The sequence below is a fragment of the Tachysurus vachellii genome, chromosome 8 (genome assembly GCF_030014155.1).
Source record: "Tachysurus vachellii isolate PV-2020 chromosome 8, HZAU_Pvac_v1, whole genome shotgun sequence".
NCBI lineage: Eukaryota > Metazoa > Chordata > Actinopteri > Siluriformes > Bagridae > Tachysurus > Tachysurus vachellii.
In genome coordinates, this window is record NC_083467.1 from 9,211,753 (window position 1) to 9,231,711 (window position 19,959).

The 19,959-nt window shown below is 36.7% G+C and overlaps 1 protein-coding gene across 1 annotated transcript; it reads left to right on the top strand.

Annotated features, from left to right (window-relative positions):
* The first annotated feature begins 3,802 nt into the window (after positions 1–3,802).
* On the top strand, positions 3,803–5,490 carry si:ch211-184m13.4 (uncharacterized protein LOC798560 homolog). Its single transcript, XM_060877268.1, has 2 exons — positions 3,803–3,891; positions 4,114–5,490. The coding sequence occupies exon 2, from the start codon at positions 4,117–4,119 to the stop codon at positions 5,128–5,130; it is 1,014 nt and encodes a 337-aa protein (XP_060733251.1). The 5' UTR covers positions 3,803–3,891; positions 4,114–4,116; the 3' UTR covers positions 5,131–5,490.
* The last annotated feature ends 14,469 nt before the right edge of the window (positions 5,491–19,959 follow it).

Below are 19,959 nucleotides of genomic sequence, written 5' to 3' on the forward strand. Positions count from 1 at the left end.
CAAGTTTTTCAATGCAGCATAGCAGTGGGAATCCCTCCAGATTCCTCTTAAGATTTTGTTTATATTTTACCAAGTGTAGTGTTCAGTTCCCCCTAGTGGACATTTCTAGTAACTAACATCTTATTTGGCTATAAGGCCGTCATTTTTTTTTAATAAAGGTTTATTTCATCCTTTGCAGTTTTAGTTAATTTTTAGTTTGTTTCACATGAACACAGATTTGTACAACGTTGTAAACAAATAAATATAACAAAGCTTTACATTAAGTGACACTTAATGATTTGCTGTTACCATCCCGAAGATACTGGCTCATCACAACAGACAGTATTATATTCAAAAAGTATTACAACAAAACCTAAACTCAATCACTAAGCAAATGCATTTTTGTCATGCTGTGTGGTAGAGTATAATCTTATTGTGTAGATTGTGTAGATACACTTATGTAGTACAGCAGTTGTGGCTTGAGGCCTTTTTTGTAGCATATGCCGTTGCTTAACCCTCTGAGATCTCATTCTGAGAAAAAAAACAGACAAGGAGAAAGTTTTTGAAGTGTTTTTCATGCACTTTTCTCAACCATGGCTCTGATTTCAGGCATTCTAATGAAAGTCTAAAACCATGACAAGAATCTATAGTATTTCTGTTTTTGTCTACACGACAAACTGAAATCAGGAAAATATCAGTAAAATCCTACAGAAGGAGATGATCTTTATTTTGGGTTAATCAGAATTACTTTTGAACATGATGTTGAATGTGATGTTCACTCAGAACATGCCCACATCCCCTATTAAGTCTTCACATTTATGCAATCTGTTTTTTTATATATATATATAACTTTTTTTTATATTTCCTGTTTTTGATAACAGATATCTGATTGCTCATATACGATGTACTTCCATGGCTTCATTATTTTACATTACAAAAACCTGACATTTTAACAGGAAGGTGTAGATTTTTTATATCCATTGTTAACTGTGATACATCTAAATCTGAATCTAAACCTAATATGTGTATCAAAAGAAGCAAAGGCTAAATAGCTCATCATTAACATTTGATAGAAAATGCTCAAATAAAACTGCGGCTGTTCGTTTATTTTGTTTTAATAATGAATAGATTTACAATATATATCATGACATTGTTTAAAGTCACCTATTGAGCTTTCTGGGAGTACTTTTGTCAGCGCCCCTCAGCAAAGATCCAAACTCAAGCAGTGTTTTTGCTGAAAGCTCTTTTAAATATGATATGCTATCAAGGATCTTTAATGGAGCTCTAGCTTCAGTGTCTTATGTATAATTCCCTCCAAATCAGTTTCACTCTGACCTCCCTCCTCTGAAGAATGAGAATAAAAAGGTCAGATCTCTGAGAAGCGACTTTCATGTGTGTCTCATGCTGGGTCGTCACTTTCAATATCCAAAAACCTTTTCTATCACAAAGCCATCAACACCGTATACACACTCTCAGGCATGGCATGACATACCAGCAACTTTTCATTGTGGCACCCTGTAATTTCCCCTCTTTTTCACAGAAGGCATGATAAGAGGGTAAGCGATGTAAATCACACCTAGAGAACTACACTGTTCTTTTTGTACTCTTGGGAAACCCAGTAAAATCGCTATGGCTTCTAATTCTCCCATTTATTACTTGTTCATTTATTTCTAATATTACAAAAAAGTACTCAGAGAAGCATAAGGAACGATGAACACTTACACAGACAATGAATGTAATAATAAGGTATTCAAATTCTAAACTCAGAGCTTGAGTTTTGTTGAGTGAACCATTCAAGGTCTGTTAGAAAGAAGGAAACGTTCCCTACTGTGTGTGCAAAACATCAGTGTCATTTCATTTTTTTGCAGTGTTCTTACAGTGGAGAGATCTTTAACTCTGTGCAGTGAATTAATGGAGCATGAAATCTGCAGGGTGTTAACTTGCAGGTGATGGTGTCTACACAGGACCTGCATGGTGTGACCTAAGTATGCCGTGTCATAACTGCATGTGACTTACGCCAATTATTGACCTTTTGCTGGTCTAAAGCCATCCACTTCAATTACAACAAACCAGGATGGTAGAAAGCTATGCAATAGACTAGCACTGGACTGGACTAGACCTGTATCTACTGTAACTTGGGCTGCATGCACATGGAACTGGGACTTTCCCTTTAAGATTTATTTGCAGTGCATATCTAAATGCCATTGTATACTGTACATATATGGTTCAAGATTTTTTTACCTCATTCTATGGAGATATGAGAGGCAAGAAATTATATATATATATATATATATATATATATATATATATATATATATATATATATATATATATATATATATATATATATATGAAAAAAAAAACTACTGATGTAAAAATGTACTGATGTCCAGGTCTATGATGTTATACAACACAATATAGACATGGTTCAGACTACATTTTTATTGTGTAACAATTGTGAAAAGTAAGATTCTACTCTCGGCTGGTTGCTTATAAATCTAAACTTTTCAGTTGCACACCAGGTGCAGTTCTACATCACATTATCCACAACTTCTTAACACCAAGTAATTCATCTGTCCTTCATCATTATAATTTTTTTTTCCTTTCCTTTTTTTGCTTGCTACAGTATGATTTGTATTGGTAGAAATTTTGGAACCTCTGAAATACCAGTGTTTTTTTTTTTATAGTTAGCAATTGAATACAGACAGATTACATCAGCCAAGTGGTATATTTCATTACTACAATATGTTACAAATATAGACGAGTTACACATTAAAGGCAAAAACATAGTAATGTCTGTCTTTGTAATGTGTTGGAATAGACACTGGAGGGATGGCCACTATTCTTTAATGCTTATGCACAATCCCTAACATGTGGATTCAAAAGCTTATAGGTGTGCAATTGGGTTTGAGAGCTGATACTGTCGTCCTAAAAATCCGACTGGGTAGAAATGTTTCAACATATGATATATAAGGTGAATGATCACCTTATATATCATATGTTGAAACATTTCTACCCATACAAACAATGACAGCAAAACACAGCATATCAGAGGCATTATTTTACCATTTAATTTGTCAGCCAATGCATTTAAATGCCATTTACATTTGCGTAATAAATGCTGGCATGTTCAATGCTTATCAGTAGTCTAGTCTTTTGATGTTTTCTCACAACACAGTATAGAGAAGTGATGAAACCACACACGCTATCACAACTTCATTCTACTACTGAAATCTGTCCAGAGTCATTTCCTTTATACTCTACATCGAGTCGGATTAGGTTTCATAGCATTAAAATGAAGTAAAAAGTTGTACGTTTATAGCCTTCCTTTCCAAACAAAAAACAAAACAAAAAAAATCTTAATTTGTCTGTATGAGATGTGTATTCGTAGATATTGATCTTTCTCATGTTTTGCTCTGTGGATAATGTGCAAGCACATCTTTACCTCAACATCCTCTGTCTAAATAGGTCAACTTTGGCAGATGTTTGTGGTTTTTTCAATAAAAAAAAAAAAAAACCCAGATATTTGTGAAACACTGTCAAAATCAATAAACTTGGTGCATAATAACACTTCATGGGCATTACATTTAAAAAACAATCATATTTAACTTTAGACGAATCTATTAGAGCCATCAGACCTGTAACATTTACACTGGGTATGCCCCAATGACCACATTATAGAAAACGGTTTGAAGTCATGAAGCAAAGTGGAATTGAGCATAATTTTGTCACGCAAGAGGTTTTAAGCAAAAGAACTGCCTCTCTGTCATTGTGTCTTCAATGAGTGGAGTGTGGAGTAGGTGCGTGTGCCACTCAAGTTTTGCCAACACAGCTCCCACTCTCTTCACAAACCACAAGCACAGAGAAGAACATCTGCTGTTGCTGCGATCCATCAAACCTGTTGAATTAACAGTAAGTAAATTTTCCTGTTTAAAGCTTTCAATTATAATTTTTGATTTTCATATTGTAAGTTATTACAGTTAACCATATTGTCTTTTGATAATCATATTGTTTTAATAGTACAATTTAAAACGTACATATATATCAGCTTTTTTATCAGCTTTAATATTCCATACAATATAATTGTATTGTATTGTAATAAAATTTTACAGAAAGTTTTTTTTTTCCTTCAAGGAAATGGCCACTCATTCTCCATCAAATGAAAGTATCTTCAACGAAACCTGTAATGTGTTCACCTACAAGGATTCAGCTCGGATTCTCTTTCCCATCTTCTACATCATTGTGCTTGTCGTCAGTATATCAGGCAACACCCTGGTCCTGTACATTACTAGCCAGAAGAAGAAGAAGTTCAACTCCACCACACTGTACCTGATCAACTTGGCCATCTCTGATACCCTCTTTACTCTTGCTCTTCCCGGTCGAATCACTTACTACATCCGTGGTTTTGACTGGCCCTTTGGAGATCTTCTCTGCAGGCTCACTGCTGTTATTTTCTATTCAAACACCTACACAGGCATCGCTTTCATGACCTGCATCAGTGCTGATCGCTACCTGGCCATGGTGCATCCACACAGGTGTCCGAAACTGAGGAGTCTGAAGGTAGTGCGAGGAATTTGCATCCTGGTCTGGGCAATCGTTTTCCTAGAGACATCTCCTATGCTCTTTAGAAGCATGATAAAAGAATGGCAAGGTCAACAAACATGCATGGAGTACTCCAACTTAGATGATTCTTCTATAACCCCATATGTGCTTTTGCTTGCTTGTTTTGTTGGGTTCTGTTTGCCCCTGGGTCTTATCCTGGGATGCTACAGCCAGATTAATTCCAAGCTTTCCAAGACAGCCAAGGAGAACCCTATGACTGGCAAGTCAGGAAAAAGCAGCAGGGCCAAGAACATAATATTACTGATTTTGCTGAGCTTCATGCTGTGCTTCTGCCCCTACCACGTCAATATCATGCAGTTCATGGTGCGCAGACTTCTCCATAAGCCTTCTTGTGAGGAAATGAAGACCTTCAAAATGTCTCTTCAGGTCACTGTGTCCATGATGAATATCAACTGCTGCCTGGATCCAGTCATCTACTTTTTTGCAATTAAGACTTACAAGCAAAGAGTAATGAGCCTTTTTAGAGGATACATGCCTGCAACACTCTCCTCAAAGAGCATGCCTGATAACAGCACCAGCAACACTTGAGCAACATCCTGTTGAGTAACCAGATCCAATGTTTAATTACTGAAATCCAACAATTTAAAGGGAAAAAATATTTGATAAAGGACTTATGAATGAAGAATTCCACATATGTTTTGTAAGGGACTGACACACTGATGACATTCTATCAACCATTTATTATCAGATAACTGATAAAAATGATCCAAACGAATATCATTTCACTTTGATTCTGTTCTTATGTGAATCTAGGATCAGTTTTCTTTAATTTTCTGTCTTTGTTTTGAAAACTCCACAACAATACCAAAATCGCCATAGTGTTAAGATTCAATCTGTAAGTAGACTGAGGAACAAACGAATCCTTATTATCTTCAGAAACTATGACTAAGGGACTGCTAATCGATCACTGTTGGTTTGTGAATTATTAAACAAATTAGTATTCAGTGGGTTATTTAAAACAAAATGCAAAATTCTCCAAATACACTTTATTGGAAAATGTTGCAAGGATTTAAAATGTAAATAGTATACAAACAAAAAGAAAAACACGGTATAATCAGTTTATATATATTTTATATAATATATAATATGTATATTCATCTATATGCCTAGCAGCAGAGGTGGAAGTATGAATTAATCAAAATCCTGTTCACTTAAAATATCAGCAACACAAAAATAAAATGCTACTTTTAACTGTAATAACAAAAAAATAACTGATGAAACTGTGATGTTAAGTAGGTCAGAGCAGATAATGAATTGACATTGATGTTTATTCAACGCAGGAGCCTGACGTCATTGGAGACCTTCAATTTTTGTAAATGAGTACTTTGATGTTTTAAATAAAAAATATAAAATATTTTTTTTCCCATGGAATTATTATTGTAATTGAATTAGTGTACCAAGTATTTACACTAGACATGGGAATTGAGAGAAATACAGGCATATATATATATATGCCTAAAGTAATGCTTGAGTACAGTAAAGACGCACAGTTACGCAAATATTTCCAACCTCTACTTACTGCATCAGCAGAAATCAGTCCTGCTTTGAGAGGTGCTGAACCTACTGTCTTTTATCATGCGGTGAAGAAACAGCAACCAACAATCTTTTAATTTCTTCAGGCTTTTTTTCCCTTTGCCTTCTTATAAATAATACATTTGACATTTTACCACTGTAAGAATAATTAACATTTAGTGACATTTCAGAAACTGCACATCAAAACGCAGATTTAACTAGTACTATGAGGCATGGAGGAATAAACCCTCCTCCACAAATTTCTCAATGAAGGTTGCTCCTCATGCAGAAAATGGATCAGCGATCAGCAAACTAGAATGTGTAATATTTTCCAAACCAGTGCTTAACTTTTTTCCAGCTATTTTTCTTTTACACCTTGTAAATGCTTGTGAATTTAAAACCCCATCTATGTTCTAATATCACAATATGAATAAAAGAACAAAATTGAAAAAAATTTACACACCCAGGATGTGTCTTTAATGTCATATAAGAGTAATTTGTGAAACTGACAGCTTGCATGTTGTTGAAGCATTTTACTGGAGATAAGCTTTTCGATACGATTGATGTTTTGATTGTGTTATTTAATGGATCGGTTCTGCACATAGTTAGGCTATTTTTTCAGCAAATTAGATAAAAAAAAGACAAGAAAACTATAGCTACTGACCAGTACCAAATAAGATCCAATTTCACTGGTGATGGTGATTCTGATATTTAAATCATTGTTTTGTTAAGTATCCATATAAGTTTATATCATGGTAAAACAACCTACATTTTCTTGTAGAAGAAAAAAGCACTTCTGTTGACATTTCTGCTGTTTTGCATCATTCCACTGTTTTGCAAAATGTGCGAGCGTACTTTTTTGTTTGATTTGCAGAACATGAGAGAGCAACGGTTAATATTACTAAGAAACTGATAAAATCCATCAAAGCACAAAGTAAAGACTTCAAGGAGAGCAGGGAGCAGGCATGCATATATATTACAGTTTGAAGACTGAGGTATGTAGGTGTTAGCACTATGTGCTGGAGCCGAGTTTCTGCTTCCTGTCATATTTTTTCTCACCTCAGCTCTATGACAGGATGGCATGATAACCACAAAACACATGCTGCTCTGTATTTCATACATCCACAATACTATTTATAGGTGTGCAGTTCTAGTAGAAATATGCCAAACCTAAAAAAAGGAATGTGAGGTTAAGATTTAGAGATAAATTTAGAGATAATTACAGATTACAGTCTAAAACCTACCCAGAAAAATAAGATTATTAAGCATTGAAAAAGTGGCATGAATGTCCTGATTATTCCTCACAGGATCAGCTGTGGAGTATTGAGCTGGCCTGCACACTGGTTACCATAAAATAAATATTAATGCTATAATAACAGTTTGGTTGTGGTGCACAACATTCAGTGTTGTACTTTAATGCTGTGGTTATTTGGGTAACCTCACAACCAAATGTGAAAAGTGCACATTGAAACAGAAAATACAACTCAGAAAAGCATTGCTATGTTTCAGGTACAGAACGTTACTTATATACAGTACAGAGTACCCCACAGTCTGTATTTGTAGAGGACTGTGTATGCCAACACCTTGACAATAGTGTCTTCATCGGCAGATGTTCCCAGAGGTCCACAACACTTCCAATCTTTTTGAAAATTGGCATCAGTATTGTGTGTAATATGCTTGCCATCTTTCCTGTTAAAGTTCATTGCAACCAGCTTTGTGATACAGGCATGAGAATAATATAATTATAATAATAATATAATAATAATAATAATAAGATAAAATGACTCTTAACTCTGTGTGGAGTAAAAATTTAACACCGCTCAACACTGAATAGAGTTACTATCATTTAACACTAAATATAAGTATACTATTGTCAAAGTCATTCTTATAGGCTAGTTGAAAAAGAACTATAATATAAGCTAGCAATTTTTGAAGTGTTCATTTCTTTTATATAAGGAGATTCCTGGGACAACCTATAGTTATTATATAACTAACTAACTGGTTGTTGTATGGAAAATCAGGGTTCAAGCCCCAGCACTGCCACTGTTGAGCCCTTGAGAAAAGCTCTTATCCCTCACTGTCCATGTGTGCTGTAACATGTATGACCCTTTAACCACTGAACCCAACCTCCAAAGTTGGTTAAGTTTCACTATGCTGACAAAAAAAAAAAATGTATATGTGACAAAATAAAGCTTCTAATCTGGGCTGTGGTTATTTATTGTTCACTTATTCAGTGACTCACAATCACAGTACTGCACTGTCACTTCATTCAACTCAGGTTCACAGACATTACTATAATACTACTTTATACCTCATTTAATTTCCTTTCATTTCATTTCAAGTTGCAGTTATGGATCTTGTTGTGTTTACTCTAATGTCTGTTTCCATGTTAAATGATTTTGGGATTGGAGTATTTATGTTCTACTGCCCCTGGTGTAATCATCCCTGTGTAATGTTTTCCATTACCCTCTTCGTGCATGCTTGCAAATTCCATTGTGCTTTACTGATGTACCTCAAAACTGTGTATGTCAGGCACGTATATTTATAGCTTGGGTTGCAGAGAAATATTATTTCATCACTGTTTACTGCAGATTCTATATGGCTGTAATAATAATGTACTTACTTACTTAACTGATGTTCTATTATAAGATAACAGAACACATCAACACATCAACCTCATAACATCTATCCATCCATTTCTGTAGCATGGAACCTGGAGCTTATCTGGGCATGAAACACTGTGGCAACCAACTGCAGGGCACAATCGCACACACACTCACAGACCTATTCACACGCTATAAACAATTTAGAGATGCCAATAATGTCTTTGGACTGTGGAGGAAACTGGTGTACACAGAGGAAACACCCAAATCATGTGGAGAACATGTAACATGTCTGTGCACACTGGGCGGAGGCAGAAATTGAACCCTCAACCCTGGAGGTGAGAGTCAAACTAACCCCACCCCAACTGAATAACAATACTCAGGAAATACAAGATAAGGCAAGTAAATCTATCAGTGTTCAATCATGACAATAAATTCACTTTGAACTATTCCACTTACTCCATAGTTAGACTTTTTTGGTGCCTAATGTAAGATGTATCTATGACGCAGGTACAAAATTCACACAATTTCAGACTCAATACCCTGATACAGAAATGACTGTGAATTACTATGACAGAATGGTCAAGATGGCTCACAGCGGGTCAGAAATGTCATATTATTGAATATTCTTTTCTCCCCTAACTCCATTTGAATCTTTTTTTGTAACACAAAAATCATAAGTACTGTTATATAAAATCAAGTACTGATTTTCAAACACACTGGAACACAATAGCAATTTATTTAAAGGTTATGTAAAAGCTTTCAGGAAAAAGGTCCCTAATTCAATTCAATTCAGGTTTATTTGTATAGCACTTTTTACAATTGACATTGTCTCAAAACGGCTTTACAGAACATCAAGATTGAACAAAGGTTAATATAAAAAATAATATAAAGATTAATAGAATACAAAATTCAAGATTAATATTAGATATATTTAAATGTGTATGTATTTATCCCCAATGAGCAAGTCTGAGGTGACTCAGTCAAATACTCCCTAGAATGGAAGGAAGAAACCTTGAGAGGAACCAGACGTAAAGGGGAACCCATCCTCATATGGGTGACACTGGAGGGTGTGATTATAAATATACAGTCTGACAAATGTTGTATTGATGTAAAAGACCACATGGAGTTCACATCTCCTCTTTAGTATCGCAGAGTCTAACTGGAGCTGGTAGATCTCTAGATGCCTCAGGATTCTCACAGAGTCGGTCTCATTGTCTTTGTCGCACGGAAGACAATCAGAGCTGGTACAATTTCTGGATGCCTCGGGATGGGTAGAGAGAAGAAGTGGAGAGGGATTAACGTAGCTGCTGTTCATAATATTTGCAAGTCTGATGTAATAGTGCACAATACTATGGGACATATTATGTGTACGCCTCACTAAAGAGATGAGTTTTTAATCTACATTTAAACTGGAAAAGTGTGTCTGAGCCCCAATCACTGACAGGAAGACTATTCCAAAGTTTGGGAGCTAAATACGAAAATGCTCCTTTAAAATACCGCCTTTAGTAAACGTAGATATTCCGGGAACTACCAGAGGTCCTGAGTTTTGTGATCTCAGAGAGTGTGAAGGATTGTAACGTGTTAGAAGACTAGTTAGATACATGGAAGCTAAACCATTAAGAGCCTTGTATGTAAGTAGCAGCAGTTTGTAATCAATTCTAAACTTAACAGGTAGCCAGTGTAAAGATGATAAAATTGGGGTTATATGGTCATACTTTCTTGTCCTAGTGAGAACTCTGGCAGCTGCATTTTGGACTAACTGTAGCCTATTTATTAAAGATGCAGGACAACCACCTAGTAATGCATTACAATAGTCCAGTCTAGAGGTCATGAATGCATGAACTAGCTTCTCAGCATCAGATACAGGTAGGATGTTTCTCAGCTTGGCAATATTTCTAAGGTGAAAGAAGGCTGTTTTTGTAGTATGGGCGATATGATTTTCAATAGACAAGTTGCTGTCTAATATAACACCCAGGTCTTTCACTGTTGAGCTACTAGTAATGTCCCTCTAAATGCAAGTTGAATTGTGAGAGCTTCTGTGTATTGGTTTTTGGACCGATAAGTAGTATTTCTGTCTTATCAGAGTTTAACAACAGAAAATTACATCTCATCCAATCTTTTATCTCTCTTATGCACTCAGTTAATTTGGACAGTTTAGCTATTTCATCTGGTTTTGATGAGATATATAACTGTGTATCATCAGCATAACAGTGGAAACTAATCCCATGTCTTCTAATGATGTTCCTAATGGAAGCATGTATATCGAGAAAAGCAGAGGTCCTAGAACTGATCCTTGAGTGACCACGTAATTAACTGGCAATATACTGGAGGATTCACGATTTAATTCTACAAAATGGTGTCGATCAGACAAGTAGGATCTAAGCCAACTTAAAGCCTGTCCCTGAATACCTGTGTAATTTTGTAAGCGATCTAGGAGAATGTTGTGATCTATAGTGTCGAATGCAGCACTAAGGTAAAGTAGAACTAATAGGGACATGCAGTCTTGGTCCAAAGTTATTTGTAACTTTTACGTTAGTGAAAGGGCAGTTTCTGTGCTATGATGGGGCTTGAAATCTGACTGAAACTCTCCAAAGATATTGTTTTCCTGTAAGAAGGAGCTCAGTTGAACAGAGTCAGCCTTTTCTAGTATTTTAGACATAAACAAAAGATGTGAAATAGGTCTGTAATTTGATAGTTTGTTGGGATCTAAATTCTGTTTCTTAATGAGGAGCCTAATAACTGCCAACTTGAAAAATTCAGGGACGTAATCTAAAGATAGCTCTTATGATTAAGAGGATGAGTTGCTCTAGTGATGTTTTGTTTAAGCCCAAATGAGATTAGTAGGTCCATAAATGTGAGTCCTAAGGCATCTTTGGTATCGTCAATGCGAATGTTAATATCTCCTAAAATTAATGCTTTATTTGCCCTTTTATATACCCTGGGGGTTTATACAGTACATGGTTGCTAGAGCAAGAGACATCAGTGATTTTTACGTGTGCATGTGCGAGAGTACAACATTAAGAACAAGCTCTTCAAAATAATTATATCTACACCATTCTCTGAGTAACAGTGAGGAAATCACTAAAGATCCACGACCAGTCTGACGAGTCTCATGCTTATAGATATATCCTGATGGGGTAGACTCATTTAGAATGATGTAATCATTCATTAATTTTCTACCGCTTATCCAAACTACCTCGGGTCACGGGGAGCCTCAGGCGTCATAGGGCATCAAGGCAGGATACACCACTAACCACTAAGCCACCGTGCCCCACTGATGTAATCATTTGGTTTAATCCAAGTTTCAGTAAGGTAGAGTGCTGTAAGGCTATTGTCTCAGATGATTTCATTTACAATAAGTGCTTTGGGTGCAAGTGATCTAATGTTCATAAGCCCAAACTTTAGGAACTGTTTTTATTTGTTTGGCATTTTTCTGGTCTAACTGCGGTAAGATTATTTAGAGAACTTCTCATGCATTAACTTTTTGATCTCACTACTCAGGGAAGAGACACAGTTTCTATAAGATGAGCTATATGTGCTTTTTTTATCAATGTGATGATTGAGGTGAAGGATGGCTATTAAAATTTAGATTTAAATTGTAATTTACCAGTCAGAATGTGTGCAGCGCCCTGGAGATATGGTCCAAGAGGATTTCCGCTCCAACTCTGCTGGGGTGCAGGCCATCAGCACGGAATAGCCTAGGACGCTCTCAGAAAACATTCCAGTTATCAATAAAGAGTAAATTCTGAGCGTGACACCATGATTGTAACCATTCATTTAAAGCAAAAAAGTTTACCTCTCTGAACCTCTCGATTCCTCGCTGGTACGTGGGAAGCGGTCCAGACACGATGATCCTTGCCGTGGGTGATGTGCTGCGAACCGTCTCCACCAGGGTATTGAAGTCCCTCTTCAGGATCTCTGACTGCCTCAGGCTGGTGTTGTTCATGCCGGCATGAAGAACCACAGCTCCGGTGTGCTTGCTCAAGATCCCAGGTACCTGTGCAGTGACATCAAAAACACGAGCACCAGGTAAGCAGTGAGTGCGAGCCTTACCATTAGCCACAGTAGCACGGATGTTGCGGACGATGAAGTCTCCAATGATCACAGTGTTGCATTCCATCTTGTGAAGGGGGCAAAGTGGTTTTGGGTGGGGATCTCGACCAGGGCCCGGGACATGTTTTATACTGCTGCTGCACCCAGGGTCCGTGGTTCCCTGGTGCCGGAGTGAACCACACCTGGGCAGGCTGCTTCCTGGTTGTACTGGGCCTGGACAGAGAAATACACTGAGTAGAGGTGGAGGGAGTACTAATTTCACGCCGGGGATTTACCTGAAACAGGTGAGCGACCGACTGGGAAGCTTCCAGTGTGGCTTTCCGCTCCCACAGCGGGGCCTGCTTCACCTGTAGGTCACGGATCTGCTTCTCCTTAGCCTCCAGCTCCAGTTCCACTGAGTGCAGCTCGAACGTGTCTTCACCTGCACTCAAAGGCAGACACACAAGCAACATGGTGTTATAGGGCAAGTACAACAGAGATAATTGGTGTGAGAATGTGAAGAGAACTAGCGGTAACCGGGCTATCAGGCTAGTGATGCTAACCAGCTAGAAGCGGATGCTCAGGAAAACAAATAAAATGTTAGCGATATCAGAAGGTATTTCAAGCAATTATTTTACTCTTAAGATGCTATTGCTATTGCCAGTGTGTTCAAACTTTGTAAAAAGTAAGGAGTTAAAGTATTAACTCAAAGATAATTCAAAACTGAATTAAAATACTCAGCCAAGCAAACACATGTGACCAACACGAAACTCACAGCAAACAATTCCAAATACCTTAGGTGAAATACAGTCCAAAATTAAAAAGCATCTAAAACACTAATCATGGGCAAAGTGACAGAGTCTAAGAGAGCAAGAATTATACATAGAACAGGCCATGTTGTGATAAATGGCTCAGAACTTATACCAATCCTCCCATCCATTCATCCATGTTCTATCCAGGAACATGGGGGACCCAGGTTTATACCAAAGGACTTGCCACACAAGGTAGAGAACAGAAGGATGGGGCTGCCACTGTTAGGCCCTTAACCCTCTCTACTCCAGGTGTGTTGTATCATGGCTGACCCTGTGCTCTGACTCCAACCTTCAAAGTTGAGATATGCAAAGAAAGAATTTTGCTGTTCTGTATTGTAAATGTGACAAAATAAAGGCTTCTATTATCACTTAACTTCTCAAACGGGCATGTTTTATTAAAAAAACCAGACCAGATTTGCCTTTCTGCAGTTAGTTAGTGATGAATAAATGAATGAAAAAATGTAGTATATGCATAGAACTGATAAATAATCAAGAGAACATTAATTAGAGTACTGTGAATCACCCTATGGTTTCTGTCTAATCTTCTCTTTAAAGGCTATGCACTTCACTGTGAAATTTTGCAATGTTACAAAATAATGGCCATTTAAACATGTCATTTCTTCAAGCTAGACAGAAATGTACATAAATGAGAACAATTATCTTAATTTAACTATCCACATAATGAAGGTGTCTGGAATGGCTTCAACTATTCTCTACCTGGACACTAGGGAGACATTCTGGCAGTTTTTTTGTCTGTGCCATGTGCCTTTGCTTTTTTTTTGTATCACATGTGCATGCGGCCATTTCCTTATCTGTTCCCACCTCTGCATGTCTGTGTTCCTTATGTTTCTGTGATTGTTCTCCTTATTTACACCAGTTGTCTTGGGTCTGTTTTTTTTCTGAGTCCCTGTCTCTTGTTTGTTGTATTTGCGTTCCTGTTGCTGTGTTCTGTTGTTACTGTTCCAAGTGTTTCTAGCCATTTGTTGTTTTTTCCCCTTCATTAAAACACTATTTTTTGCATTATCCCTGCATTTGGGTCTTTTTATACCTGAAGACACCCCCGTTTTCTGACAGAAGGACTTAGCCAGACTCAGACCCAGCAGGAAAACCTCATGCCTGGCATTTTTTTAGATCAGGGAGCTTTTACTCTGGATTATTTTTTCTGGCCTTTGGAATATTTTTTTTCCCAGAAAAAAAAAAAAAAATCTGGACAAAAAAAAACCTGTTTGTTTGTGTTCACGTGTGATTGCCCTTATTCCCTTCCCACTTCGGTTCCCACTTCGGTCCACCCTAGTATTTTCTCTAGTAAATACTGTTTCGCTATTTTTTTTCACCAAAGTACAGTAGGCACCTCGTTTCACTGACACCAAATATGTTAATACTGTATGATTATTACTTCAATCTGACAGGTCTTGTCAGGTATTTTTCTGAGAAATCGCAATGTCAGGTCTTGTAAGTGAGGACGAAAAATCTGTAATCAATCATGAAACTGCATCAGTCCCCTAAGTTGGCTGGAGAAGAGGGTCTGTCGAATGCCATAAATGCATTTTTAATTGTCGTACAAAGGAAATGTAGCGCTGCTAATGGCTGTTGTTGCGACTTTTAAGTTTATGAATTAATGATTAAGTCCTGTTTCTGAAAGAAAGGGAATATTGTAGCCCTGAGAACAAATGTGATCATGTTATTGCTGAGTGAGTTCAGAATAGACACGCATTCTTACACAGAAATTGCTTTTCACTTTCACTGCTTTATGCTTGAAAATAGCTTTGTGTGCGCTCAAATGACAATGCCACCTACTCTCTCTTAAGTAATTGTCATATGCGGGTGCTGCCGTAGAAACAGAATCCTGACGCAAATGCAGGGACAGGAGGAAGACAGGGTTTTATTAACAAAATAAAAAAACAGACACATGAGAACACTAGGGGGAAAATACTAAGCGACAAAAATACAAAACAGGATACAGGGGAACAGAAACCATGTGAAAACCATGTGGAAAACCAAAAACATAAAACTGAGAACAAAACAATGTAACAAGAGACAAGGACTTACACAGGTATAGATAGGGGAGGTAATTAGCCAAACATAAGTAACATGTGCAAAGCGAGATAAGGAAACACACTTGAGAACATAAAACAAACAAAACCACATAGCACAGGACATAAACAAACTGAATTGCCCAAGCCATCCATAAGAGTAATACTGCTCAGATAGCTAAGATCATGTGCCCTTGAACTTGCAATTAATATTATTGTTTAGATGTCGTAGGTGTGGACATAGGGATAGGAATTATTGCTGGATGTTTAAAAATGAGTACTAATTATTTGCAGATTGTTTTGCCATAAATTGTTGTGATGAAAATGGATTTATTTCAGGGACATGAAATTTAATTTTGAATTGGTCTAACATGTGCAAATTTTCTTTACATTGGTAGCCAACCCTGGGTTTAGTTTTGAGGTCAAATAACTCCAAAAAAAGTTACCCCAATTAATGGCACCAATACCAGGACCTACAGTAGGTTTTGTTTGTATTTAGCTTAAGGAAATCCATTTCTTAGTGGTCTCAAGGCATTCAGTTATCAGTTATCTGCTTTTATTGTTACATTACACTGCTTAATACAACTGTGTCTTATCGTAATAAAAATGAAAGCACATATTACAGAAATGCATTATAAATCCTAAAGGAAGCATATTATGACAAAATAAAATTAGGCCTAGTATGGACCCTTGGGGGACCCCATAGTTAAGATCAGCAATAAATGAAGTCTTGCCACTATTTGATGATAGTAAAAAGTCAATTTGATAGGAAAGAGGAGAACCTTTTGAGTGCAATCACTGATAAATGCTCCCACTCCCCATGCTCTCCCATTCCCCTTGATTAGCGTGCATTAAAATATCATTTAAAATGTGTGTAAGAAGTGCATTCTCTGTGCCGTGCCATTTACAAGAACCACACAGGACTTTTTTAAAGATGTCATTAGCCTCCAGCTGAGATACTAGTTCTTTGGAAACCATTTTCTCCAAGATTTTTTATATGATTATCAGTTTGGAGATAATTTTTGTGTATGGAGGCCTTTAATTATTACATGCAGTGGGATCTAGACAATTAATCTAAGCAGAGACTGGACACTAGCCAGATAAAGTCACTATGAAAAATGAAAGAGCTCCATTTTGATGGTCAAGTTAAAATTGAAGTCAATTCATGGCTATGAAGTACTGGACTCTGGCACGTGGTCTCTTTCAAGTCTTTGAGGCTTCACTCTACACCTTCTTTGGTGCAGACTTACAGTATGTATGGTCTGTCAGCACTTTCATATTGATTACTAGCCCTTACTGGGAATGTGCTGGAAAATGTCCTCAAGGTGGTATGGGAAGAGTTGTATATAACCACATCATTAATGTATGCTGCACCATAGTCCCTAGCCCCCTCAGCACCGGCTCTGTCAATCAATTAAAGGTCATGGCAGTGCCATGTAAGCCAATGGTCATCACGTTAAAATGGTAATAGTAAGCCAGTTACCAGTCAAAAAAGCTTTTAGCTGTTGCATATCTAAAGACAGGGGCAGTTGCACCTATTACTTGCACCAGTCAGGTATGCTCATGCACTTGGCCTTCCCCAGGCTCATCAAAAATTTGTCAACCCATGGTATAGGGTAGGGGTCAAAGGATGGCATTTAGCTTTAAAAAATTAGTGCAAAAGATGGGGCCTTTTTGTAGTTAAACAGTTAAACAGTTTCTGTTAGAAACATGATTTCCAGGCTCCGAAAGATGATGTTTCATATAAAAAAACTTATTTTAACAGCAGTAACATAAAGGGAATCTTTCCATAATTATCATTGTAAATTTTTGAGTAAGCCTAAATAAAACAGTCATTTGAATAAGATATGTTAATGTTTTATAAATGTCAGGTTGTATCAGTGGCAGAACAATTTAAGCCCTGTTTATTTTTGGCTGTTTTCCAGAATTCAGTAACATGGGTTTTCCTGGAGGGCATATTTAAGGATAAAAGGCCACTACATAATCATGTTGGAGTCACGTTATTGTTAACATTTCTTTGCTAGGTCATTATCGCAATGCATATTATCATATTATCATGTTAGTATATTACATTACCATAAAAATGCCTTTTGCAGGAATGAAAATCCACTTCCAGTGCAGCCAAAATCAACTGAATACTAACACAACTGTTTCCTTTTATTCCTCAACCACTCTGTCTACTTAAACAGCTCAACCATGCACATACTTTAAGTGTGCAAAATTGATGCTTACTGAATGTGCTGCTCTGGTTTAAACCCTGTTTTATCATAGATCTCTCAGTTTGCTCAATCGTTTGACATTTTTTTGACCCCAATTCTGCCGCCATGAACTTAAAAAACCTTGAAGATAAAAAAAAAACCTTGCACTTAAATCTGCCTGCCTCTGATTTGTGATATTTAAAATGAGTATTGTATGTAATAATGAATGTTGCATGTGGTTCAAAAAAAAAAGAAAGAAAAGAAAAGCTGTAGCAAACCTTTTGTGATGTAAAGTTGATAGACAGACAACCCTTGAATTTGTAAAAATAATTGTATTGAATACATAATAATAAACCATGTATTTAGAATGAACAGAAAAGAAATAAAATCTGTAAATTAAAAACTCAAATAAATTTTTATTTTTTAAATAAAATAGAATAAAATAAAATGTATGTCAAAAGACCTCCATGTGTCCATGTGTCCTCCATGTGTGGGTACAAATATTTTGATATCAACAAAACAAAAAAACAAACAAACAAAAAACACCCATAAAAAACATAAAGCTATTGTCAACGCTATAAGGAAACTTGAACTATTTTATTTCTCAGTTTATTCACTGACTTCTTCGGGCCACTAGAGGGCCCTCTATTGCTGCCTGGAAATCACACTCAAGGCGGTCTTTATGAAAGGGTATCAGATTTTGTCTGCAAGGCTCCAGTGTGGCTGTAAGTGTTCATTCCATAAGCACAGCTGATTCCAGTTGTTGAATCAGTTGGTCTTTGTCTTTAAATAACTGATGAGTTGTATCAGCTGTGCCTTTTACTTGGCTGGAGAGAAAAGCTACAGTCACACTGGTCCTTTGTTGCTAGGTTTGTTCAGCTATGGTTTCAAACAGCCCCAGTGTCTAGAGAATGTTGCCGTGTGTCTTTTAATCAATGAACATTCTACTGGTGTCAGTCTGAGATACTGAGCATGCATTCAAGCAATTATTTTTAATCAGCAAAAAAATACTGTGTCTAAAAAATGTTTGCTCAATAGAATAAGGTGCTGAAAATATGAATCTGAGAGATAAAAACATCTGGCATCTCATTGTAATTATAATTGCTCTAAAATCATAGCGAACATAAACTTACTATGTTTTTAAATCGTGTCAACTGGAGATTTAATGCTAGCAAGCAATGCAGTGTATACTTGTATTGAAGTCTCTATATGAATTGTATGTTATCAATTCATGTTATGGCTTTTTTCAAATGTCAGATGTTTATGAAGTCAGCAGAATGAGCCACAGCCTTTTGCATCCTGCTGAGGTGTTGCCTGTAGTTGTTGCAAAGGCAAAATCTTTTTGTCAAACAAGCAGAAACGTAACTGTAGGGTAAATGTAACTCAGCTAACATGAATACATGTTCCACTAAATCAGAGATTGGAGACTGAGAAGCTCAACACAACCCAGTGGATGGCCCAGGAGTAGCATAAGCAGATGCACATCCCTGTTAAGATGCACAGAAATTCAAGGCAAAATATAAATCTGTCAGATTCTTTAGCATGAGCAGCTGCACAGTTTTAATGCATATCATACAGGAAATCCTTAGCTTACAACATCCTATTGTTACAGGACCTTGATTCCTGCCTCTATTTTTTATCTCCCGTTTTTGATTCTTAGAAATGACATCACGTGACCATAGATCATCGCTTTCACTGCATAACTACGGCTTGCAACATACTGAATAACAGTATGTTCCTGTTGTACTATCACTACATTTATAACAACCACAATTACTAATTATTTTTTAATTACATCTAAAAGGTCTAAAAGTTCACACTAAAATGTTCTGTTAATTTCTGATGTATTTAATGCCAAAGAAAAGAGTTGCAGTCAAAACTAGAGAAATGCATGTGATAAAGTTTCTAGGTCTAACACATACCCATCTTTCTTTCTGAGTCTGTTTGCTACTGTTACTGTAACAACTAATGCAAGCTTATTTCAGTAGGTTGGTCTGGTAAAAAAAAAAAATCAGTTTTGGTTGATTAACCACATTTAAAAGAATTCAAAGTTTTTGCACAGTGGAAAATTTCTGTCATTTATTCCTTGAATCAACTACTTTAAATCGTCACTATTTATGCTTTTTCCACTGTGCTCTTTGCTAAAATAATCAGAGTGGAACAT

Bases quoted from the DNA above. Each gene is read 5' to 3' on its own strand.
- si:ch211-184m13.4 (XM_060877268.1), top strand. From the start codon at position 4,117: ATGGCCACTCATTCTCCATCAAATGAAAGTATCTTCAACGAAACCTGT.